Source organism: Rhinopithecus bieti, unplaced genomic scaffold, assembly GCF_001698545.2.
Source record: "Rhinopithecus bieti isolate Rb0 unplaced genomic scaffold, ASM169854v2 scaffold_20798, whole genome shotgun sequence".
In the NCBI taxonomy this organism is placed as follows: domain Eukaryota; kingdom Metazoa; phylum Chordata; class Mammalia; order Primates; family Cercopithecidae; genus Rhinopithecus; species Rhinopithecus bieti.
Window position 1 is genome coordinate 1,153,538 of NW_016810106.1, and position 10,542 is coordinate 1,164,079.

Below are 10,542 nucleotides of genomic sequence, written 5' to 3' on the forward strand. Positions count from 1 at the left end.
GATCTTGGCTCACTGCTACTTGTGCCTCCTGGGTTCAAGCAATTCTTCTGCCTCAGCCTCCCAAGTAGCTGAGACTACAGGTGTACACCGACATGTACCACAATACAAATTCCAGGTTGTCTCTTTAGTAGAGACGGGGTTTCACCATGTTGACCAGGCTGGTCTCGAACTCCTGATCTCAGGTGATCCACCTGCCTCAGCCTCCAAAGTGCTGGAATTACAGGTGTGAGCCACCATGCCAGGCTGATGCTTTCTATGTATAAAGTCAGTCTTCAGAGCAATCTGGTGAAGACTGTAGTATTATCATCATCCCCATTTTGCAGATGAGGAAACTAAGGCAGGAGGGCGTAAATAACTTGCTCAGATTTGTACCATGATAAAAAGGCAGAACTGGGACACAAACTCATGCATTTTACCTCCTGAGCGTGTCTTTGAGCCATGAAGTCAGACATATTTGCCCAGCAGTGCTATAAGAAAAGCTAGGCAGAGACAGGAACAGGGGAGCACTGGCCACCAGATCCAGAACCTTAACCTTCTTTTCCCTGTAACAGGCTTCATCCCTCCACCCCTCATCTTCGGGGCCGGCATCGATTCCACCTGCCTGTTCTGGAGCACGTTCTGTGGGGAGCAAGGCGCCTGCGTCCTCTACGACAATGTGGTCTACAGATACCTGTATGTCAGCATCGCCATCGCGCTCAAATCCTTCGCCTTCATCCTCTACACCACCACGTGGCAGTGCCTGAGGAAAAACTATAAACGCTACATCAAAAACCACGAGGGCGGGCTGAGCACCAGTGAGTTCTTTGCCTCTACTCTGACCCTAGACAACCTGGGGAGGGACCCTGTGCCCGCAAACCAGACACATAGGACAAAGTTTATCTATAACCTGGAAGACCATGAGTGGTGTGAAAACATGGAGTCCGTTTTATAGTGACTAAAAGAGGGCTGAACTCTGTATTAGTAATCCAAGGGTCATTTTTTCTTAAAAAAAGAAAAAAAGGTTTCCAAAAAAAAACCAAAACTCAATACACACACAGAGGCACAGACGTACACACACTCAGACACACACTGACTTTGTCCTTTTTCTGAACATCAGAGCCAGACAGGATTCAAAATAAGGAGAGAATGAGATCGTGCAGCGGGGTCCTGGAGGCCACTCGCGCGGCTGGGCCACAGAGTCTACTTTGAAGGCACCTCATGGTTTTCAGGATGCTGACAGCTGCAAGCAACAGGCACTGCCAAATTCAGGGAACAGTGGTGGCCAGCTTGGAAGATGGACATTTCTGGATATACATACACATACAAAACAGAAAACATTTTTTTAAAGTTTACTAAAATAAAAAAAAAATTAAAAAAACACAAGTTGAAAACATTGCCAGATTAAGCACTAGTGACACACCCCGTGCCACCCTCTTCCTCCAGATGGGGGTGGGGGTGGGCGCACAAGTCCGAGGGGTGGAAGCCCCACTCCTCTCTCTGACTTTCGCAATATGGGTCACTGTGTAGACGACTCACCCAGTCTGCATGCGGTTCAAGGCCCCAGAGTTCTCTCAGTGATGCTAATGGGTGATCTGTGCTGGAGTTTGTAATTGGTACCTCTCGCCAGCTCCATTTCCATGTTCAAGACTGAGGGCCTGAGGGGGAGCCGGGTGGGGGGGCCAGCAGCTCCCAGTGGCGGGCATCCACCTTCCCCCAGCCCCACAGAGTGACTCAGGAAGCAGTAGGCCTCGCCTGGCTATGACTGACCCGGCTCAGAGCTGGTGAGACCCAACACAGTCCAAGTCATTTGCTTACATTTGCCAAACATTTTGCCATTTTTAAAAGAAAAAAACACAATCCATATGAATTTCAAACTGTTGTATGTATAATCCTCTAATACTATTTTTAACTACTTCTAAAATCTGTTAACCCTTCAGTCACTAACACGGTTCTCTAGGCTGGATTTATTATGCTGGTTGCTTTTACTTTTTTTCTCCTTTTTTAATGCACCAAAAATATGTGATACAAGGGATGCAATTAACCTATTGTAATTTTTATCACTTTATCCTCATTCGGATATTCTACAAAACAAGAATATATAATGTGTTATAAGAAGAAAAAAAAAATGCTTCAAAAAGAGTGAATATGCAGCCTGCCTTTAAAAGAATCACATTTGAGACAACAGGGGATAATGTGATGAATTGCAAATTTGCCTTTTAGCTTTCTTCCCCATGATTCAGTGATCACTGTCATGGGAAGCCCTTTTATATTCATGCTTGACATTCCAAGAGGCGTTCTTTTCAGCCTGTGGAGGAGAAACTCTTAGATGTGGGTTTATGGTATGTGGATGCAACACTTCCGGGGATGGGAAAGAAGAACAGTTCTCTAGCACAAGCTGTTAAGAAGTCTGTAGCGTCTCTGATAACAAATAGACCCACAAGCTCCTGGAAGCTGTTGTGTGTCCAATGCATGAAAATGTCTTTGACATTTTCAGGGTTAGTCTAGAACTAAGGCCCTTGTCTGTGTTTTGAAGGTGGGTGAACCTCAGAAAATGAACCTGTTATGATTTGGGGTAAGAATCACGTTAAAAAACCTCTTGCAACCAGTACACTAGGCCTTCTATGGCCATTTCCATAAGGGGACAGAGCTTAGGTAAAGGCACACACTCATACACAACCAAGGACCCTGCTAACTTACCCCTCATGCTTCTTCAGTAATCTTTGTTCATGTCACATTCCTGGCGCTGGAAAAAAAACTCAAAGATTGATTGGTTTGCTTTTTCACCTTGGACACATTTGCAGTTTACCCACAAGGCAAACAAAAGAATCAGGAAATAAAATATGGTTGGGCGTGGGGCAGATATGGTACTAAATTTTTAATGAACATTGTAAATGAAGAGGCTTGAATGACAGCCCAAATCTAGAGAAAGCACTGAGCAAGACCAACGAAAAGAAAAGCTGTGTCGTGGTGTGGGGCCACCGTGATCAGCTACCTGGGGCAGGATGCTTCTGAGACAGGCCTTTCATCTGCTTAGTGTTAGTATGTCCTTATGAAAATGGGGACACTCATCAGTATGTTAACTAGTAAAGGGGAGATGGTTCTCCAACCACTTCATAAAATATGTATGTTCTGTTGTTCCTAAGGCTTTGAGAATATCCTGTACAGGTTTCGGTTTAGTTTTGCAAATGTATTGCTAATAGGTCACTCCTATAGATTATTGCTTGGCCCTTCAAACTCAGTACACACACACTGAGGCCCTTTGACCTAGTGTTTTATGGAACTATTTGTTTTGAGAGAAAAAAAAAAAAAAAAAAAGGTTTTAAAACTCTTTGCATTTTGGACTTTTTTCCCTAAAATTTTAGAATGAATGTGAAAAAGATGTTAGAATAACAGGAAGACAACTCCAGGGCTGAGTTTTATCAGCAATTGGGTATAAATTTAAAGACCCCTGTTGCAAGATGGCTCTGAATTCTGTTGTATCGTCTTTTAAAATTTTAATTTTTCTCATATACTACCGAACAGAAAACTCAGTCTAGATTTAATTTGCCTTTTGTGCTCTAAAGAAGCATTGTACATACAACACTAGATCAGCCCCCTCAATTATCTGTTTGGTTTCAAGTGAATGAAAAGATTTCCTGGTAAGATCTCCATTGGATTTACAGAACACAAAAAAATGTACGGGATGGAATAAACCTAGAAAGTGAATGCTAGAGTTCTCTCTCTTCTGCTACAAACTCCTACACCATCTCAGTTGAACATGCCCAGGGGTGGATGAAAAGTCTCTCTCTGCTGAAACTGACAGATCTTTGTAACTCCTATGCATAGACCAAGAAGGTTTGGGTTTTGTTTTTGTTTAACCAATATCATTCCCTCCTATGAAGCAAGCACATTTTGCAAAAATGCCTCTCTAGGGGACACGGTTTGCTGTCTTCTCTCAGCTGAGGCTGTGTGCTGTCAGGGAAAGCTGGCTCTGAGGCACCCTGGGGACACAGGGTTCCAGAAGGCCACAGCATGGCATGCTGGCTTTCCTCACAGCTAACAAAGGAGTGGGAGCAGCCTCCTTTCACGGTCTCCCCAAGGAGCTTGCTGGGAACACTTAACAGACAAAATAATAACTGGAAACCCAAGAGCTCCTAAGGAATCATTTGACAGAGTTGCTAACATCTTCCAAGCAGGAGGGAGCGTGCCCCTCCATAAAAATCACTTCCTTTTCACCATCTGATCATGGAATAGCTCGCTCTAGCGCTTTTAAAGATTGGTTGAGTGGCATCTGTACATTCCAGTCCCCTGATCCCACTCCCCTGTGTCCAGTAATTGCCCTCCAGCTTCCCCTCACTCACACTATGGCAGGGCTTCCCAGCCCTTCTTGTTGAAAAGCCTGCAGAAACGTTCCACATGAGGGCAACCAGCTGATCCCTGGGATGGTAGTCACACCACTCTTGAGGAATTTTCCCAGGAAAAAGATTCTCCTGTGGTTACTAATGGTTATTCTTTCACACCTTCCAGAGGAGGTCATTCACTGAGGAACATGTAAAATGGAGATAGATACATGTACTAAAATAGAGAAACCTCCGAGGAAAAGTAGTTTCTGGCTCCCCGTGTGCCTGCTGGGCTGGTTTTCTTGCTGCCTGCTGCTTCCAGTCCTAGGAAGTCTGGTTTCTTCTCCACCCAGCCATGCCTGCCAGACCTGTGTAGTTTGCTCTAAGCCCTGCTAGGAACCCCAAAGGCCCTACTCAGCAGTGGTAAGCTGTGAAGGTCAGGTCAATGTATAGATGTCAATACATCTGATCATACAGTCAAGACCAGAAAAACAGGATGAGCTTCTGTTGCAGTTGAACAGAGTTACACTATGTTTTGTTGTTGCATGAATATTTTATTTGGTTTGGTTTAGATGAGGGAAGAAACCATGCAAGCAGTTCTTTCAGTCTAACAGATGGAGAATACTTGCTGCTGCCTGGTGCTATTCTTACCTGACTATCTTGATGGCTTGGGAGAACCACATATCTGGCCAGAACCCAGAGGAAAGTACCAGATACGTAGCAGGGACGTGCTGACTCCACTGGGCTCATGCCACTCTCCTCTGATTGACCTCCTCAACCATGATCCATGTTTCCCTTTAGGGACTGTTTCCCCTTAGGTTAGAATCCACTTCAAATATCTAAGAGGTGCCAACTTTTCCAAGAGAGGGTGTTAGTGAAATTAAATTTGGCCTGGAAAATTAGTTCAAGACCCAAATATAGTATTTACCCATTTTCTACCCTTCCTTCTTTCCTTTTTCATTACACCTGCTTCACCCAACTTATTCCAAACTGCTACTCCCCCAAACAGCTGCAAGAACATAATCCCTTAGAGTAAACCACCCTAAATGACAGACTTTGGACCCCACGCCCCTAGTGTATTGTCATTGCTCTAGAGTAATTGGAATACCCTCTCACTGGTGGAAGATGCAAGGAAGATATTTTTGTTCAAATGCCTCTTATGGGGCCTGTTGCCTAGAATAGCATGTGGAATCCACCGTGAATGCACGCAGCCACCTACACCTGCCTCAGTAGTAGCTTCAGCAACCCAGAATGCTTGGTCATCATGGCAGGGACAACATGGGTTATAAAAGCTAAAATGGAAAATTCTGGAAAGCAAAGATAGCCCTGTCCCTTAGAAACCTCTGACTGCCATGGAGACAGGGACAACTCACACTTCTCAGAGACTATCCACGTTAGCATTTTTCTTTGCAGAGTTTGTTTTATTTGGTGATGCATTGTATGAGCTTGATATATTCGAAACATATATTTGTTTTATTCATTTCTTAAAATTTTGGCTATATGCCAAGCCCTAGATCAGATACAAAAGTGGAAAAGATTTGTTCCCTACCCTCCAAGAACCCCCATTTCAATGAGCTGGACAGATCTGAACACAAACAGAACCCATGGGATAATAGTATTAAGAGCTAGGGTCTGTCTGGGGATAAGGAGAGCCAGTTCAAGATGGTGGTGAGTTCTGCCTCATGGCAGCAAGAATCAAGAAGGCTCTGGAGAGTGGGTGGCCTAGAAACTAAGAACTAAAGAGCAGTGAGTGACTTTTGGGGAAACACAGTGAGAAGATGAGGGGCAGAATTGCCCCCAGAGAGCCACCAAAACACATTCACAAGCGTTTTCTGTAATAGGCCAAGTAGTAAATATTTTAGACTTTGTGGACCTGCAGTCTCTGTTGCAACTACTCAACTGTTGTAGTACTGTGAGATCAGCCATAGACAACAGGTAAACAAATGGACTATATTCCAATAAAGCTTTATTTACAAAGACGGTCGGTGGCTGAGGGAAGGCCATAGTTTGCTGACCTCTGTTATCTTGCACAGGCAAGGCCTCAAGCAGCACTGCATGTTTGGGGGACCCTAGCGGCTGAGCATAGGTGAGGCAGATCCCAGCGCCTAAGACTCTGCTGTAGCATGGGCCAGGGCATACATAGGAAAGGACCTTGAGCTAGGTGTCCATTGGCCTTAACACTCCTGACCATGAGACTCTAATTCAGATATCTCATTTCCAAGAATAAGGTAAGTACCCCTTTGCTCTCATGGTTAAAATTGAAGGCAACATTATTTTTTTCTTGAGTGATGTGGCAGATTTGAACTGTATGGTCTACATTCCCATATAGCTGTGACACTGCAGCTTGACTAGAGTAACCATCCTTTTCTCTTAAATGGTGGAAATGGGCACATGAGGGAGAAATGTTCAAAGCAGAAAAAGAAGAGTGAATCCAGATACCAAAGAGTATTTCCAATCCTTTTCCTCCCCACAACCAACACAAAAGACTGTCACCCTAAAGTTAACAGATATGCCAGGTAAAATACTTGGTAAGCACTAGTAATAACTACTACTAATAGTAGCTAACATTTTTCAAGCACTTACTATGAATCATCTGCTGGCTGAGCTTATTTCATGTATTAGCTCACGTAATCTCAACCACAGGGTGGCTCAAATTCACAAAGCAGACTTGGGATTCAAACCTAGGTGTATGAAAAAGCTTTCAGGTCTTAAAAAGCTCTTCTTATTCCCAGACAGACCCATAACCACTATGGGTACTACCTCCCTACTGGGCAAGACACAAGGGACCTCCCTCCCCACCTTTAGACACTGATCAAGAAGATTGTGGCCCAAGTGAACTGTGGGGCCCCACAGGCTCCCACTTGCCTCCTGATGTAACAACCAGGACACCATGGCAACAGTGTTCTGGGCTGTGTGTTTTTCTATTGCCATTCCTGGTATTCACCCCTGAGCCCAGTGGTCCATTGATATGAAGTGTTTTACCTGAAATGGACAGATAAGAGGAATCAGATAGGAGACTCTCCTACTCTAGTGCATTCTGAAATGCACTATCAAAGCACCAAGAGGCCAGGGAGGCACTCCACAGTGCTGGTCATCAGCTCCCCTGGAGAGACCCCAGACACCTGCCATGGCTGGCACCCCTTTAGTCTACAGCATCAACCACAGGAGATCAACTCTGGCCCCAGGGCTTCAAACACACTGAAGCTGGTCCCTAATTGGATATACTTCCTCTCCAAAGGAGACCAGGGGCACTTGTCATATTGAGTTCAAGTCCCTGGTCAAACTCAGGCCCTAGCCACCCTAACTTGCTGTTCTGTCTTCTATTCTCAGATTCCACGCTTTTAGGAACAGAATATCCAGACATTTCCATTTTTGTAATAGTGACTCAGGTCAACAATCAAGAGTTGGTGATTATCATAAATTTTCAATTTTTTCCCATAAGATAGAATTGATTATGTTCTTTTGCTATGAGCAAATGAACAACATAGCAAGTTTTCTGGAGGTTTAACATTCTGTAGGTGGACACTTGCCATCCCATTAATGTTTTTCTTAGCATTAACCTTATAGAAGATTCTCACACTAACCTTGTAAAAGACTGCTCTCATGGAGACATGTTTGGCAAGACCATTTGATTTTATAATCTAAGGCCATAAAATGAATTGGAAGCATAGAATTTACAAAGTGTTGCTATAAAAGGATCCCAACTGAACACAAATGGTGCTCCCATCCAGCACTTTAAGGGAGGGAAGGGGCCAGGAAGCTCATGTTTATTAAGCACCTGCTACCCACATGCCGGGTTCTGTGAATTCATGATCCCAGGTACTGCTCCCAGCAGCCTTCTCACACCAGCCCTATGAGGTAAGTATATATTCTTTTCCACTTCACAGGTTTGAAAACTAAAGCTCAGCAAATCCAACCCTTCTAAGATCACATAGCTAGTTTATAAAGCCACCAGGAGCCAGTGACAGATCTGACTCCTAAACCAGTGCTCTCTCCACTACAACACACAGCCCCCAAAGTTAGAACATGGAACTGACTTCTTTAGCCTCTATAAAGCCAACAGAGCATCTACCTGTGGGAAACCCCTAGCAGGAGTCTATTGTTTCATAGAGAAGTGAGCCAGGAGTTGGAGGTGAGAATCTCTGCAAAATTTTGCCTATGGGCACAGGAATCTAGGTTTCACTTTAATAATTAAATGTTGGAAACCTTTCAAAACACTCCTTCCTACTTCAACCTTAGCCACATCAGCAGGAATTTCCCAGCCATTCATCAGCTTTTATCTTATTCATTCTGCTAAGCAGGGATGAACCCCAGCTCTCTAACTTCTGTCCCACCCTTCCTAACTCCCCACACCCAAGTCTTTCAGTGGAACCCCAAGACTATAAGAACTTGGGTTTTGTGAGAGTGAAGGAAGGATGCTCCAACTTGCCCAGGACTCAGGCTTCAGCTTCACAATCCCGAGGAAAGGAATGACATTTCCAAACTGTCACCTTTGTAGCACTAGGTCAAAGTCAAAGTCTAAAGAGGACAAATAAAATGGACAGGGACTTCTATGGCCTCATTGTGCCTATTGAACAGGAGAGCTGCATGTCACAGTCGATGAGACCTGCACAGCTTGTGAATCATCACCGAGACTAGTTGTGTTTTTAATACCTTTAAAATGAAGCTACAGCATCTATTCTGGAAATGTGGCGTAGGCTTAAAAACCTTGCTCCAAAGAGAATGTCGTTTCACCCAGCATGCAGTGAATATCTGTGGCTACACAAAAAACAAACTGTCCTGAATGCTGGAGGAGAAAGCATGACATTGTGATGCCAGGCAGTTTTCTCTGACACTCAGTAATCTCTTCAATAGAGATGTATGGTGACACTTTGAGCCCTAGAACACAAGGTCTGTCACTAGTAATTTACATAAGACAAGAATAAATTACTGACTGGGAGACATCTTATTCATCCCCAACATTTGCTTGGCTGTGGGAATGGTCATGTAGATGAATATCCTTCCCAGAAAAGATACTTGGCCTTCAAAAAGGTCTCTGGGCTCAGAATCTGGCCCCTTGGGGTTACCTGGAATGAAACCCAGCACTTTATTGCTTTGACTGCCTACTCTTGTCCCTTCACTGCAAAGCCATCATGCTATTAAATAAGCCTAACAAAAAGTAGGTGAAGCAGAAAAGACCGATCTCTTTTTCCTCTTGGCTCTTCTTCCCTCCTCCCCCTTTAGGCACAGAGTACCAAGACATTGAGACTGAGAAAACCTGCCCCGAATCACATTCACCTTCAGAAGACTCCTTTGTGAGAAGCTGAGGGCCTGGCCCTCTTCCTCTTCCTGGAGAGAACAGCCCACCACCACCCACAGACCTCGCGGGCCTCACTTAGCGTGCTCCTCCCTGCCCGAGAACCCGAGGGTCCCCATGTGGATTATCCAGCCAGTGTGTGGTCCTTTGAGGCCCCAAGCACAGGCCTGTGATGAGGACTAAAGAGGTGACTTATGGTCAGGAGTACTCCAAACAGCTCTCAGAGTAGGCATCTTTCCTGGGTCTCTAAAGAGTCATGCTGACCTGGTGTGCAAATGCCCTTCACCCATCCCTCTGCCTTCTCTGGGGATGGCTTGCTGACATGCTTTAGAAACTCCCCTCTTGGAAGTGCTCCTCTGACCGAGGGCTTCAACAGCTTTAATGAAATCAGCCGAGAGGGTAAAAACCATCCTGTTGCACAGAATGGAGGGGAAAAAAGCACATACTCAATAGATTTTTGAGTGTGGTATTCTGTATTTTTGCAGCTTTTATTTTCCAGATGAGCAGTTTAGAAATATGTGATGTAAAGTACATACTGTACGTTTGCTGAAAATTATATTAAAAGCACTATTTTAATTCTTTCTCTGTCTCATGCTCTAATCTCTGTTACCTTTCTTGTGCCTTCAGATAGAATGATTCTAAAAGATTCTGGAGAGTGCTTCTGGCCATGTGTGTTCTATATTTATGGGCTCTGAGGTTATGGACTTAAGAGAGTATGAGCTTTAGAGCCAAGAGGGACCTGAGCTCAAATCCCTACCCCACCACTTGCTGCTGGTGTGATGTTAATGTAGTAATCAGACTTCTCTTAGCCCCCGTTTCACCCTTTGTAAAATGAGAATATTAATGCCTGCTTTATAGAACTGTAGTAAGACTTAAATTAGATCATGTGTAAAGGTACCAAGTGCAACATACAGCACAGAAATTGTCATTGTTCATTACTACCCCAAC

The 10,542-nt window shown here is 44.3% G+C and overlaps 1 protein-coding gene across 7 annotated transcripts in view; it reads left to right on the forward strand.

The window, feature by feature from the left end:
* Positions 1-10,175, forward strand: part of SLCO3A1 (solute carrier organic anion transporter family member 3A1) — a 319,916-nt gene extending 309,741 nt beyond the window's left edge. For 4 of the 7 annotated variants that reach the window (XM_017891365.1, XM_017891364.1, XM_017891360.1 and 1 more), the window contains one exon: positions 552-3,684. In XM_017891365.1, coding sequence (XP_017746854.1) covers positions 552-931 — 380 coding nt within the window. In that variant the 3' untranslated portion in view covers positions 932-3,684. Of the gene's footprint in view, positions 1-551; positions 3,685-9,521 lie in introns of those variants that run through there. The other 3 variants (XM_017891361.1, XM_017891363.1, XM_017891359.1) reach the window with 3 other exon arrangements.
* Positions 10,176-10,542: the final 367 nt, after the last annotated feature.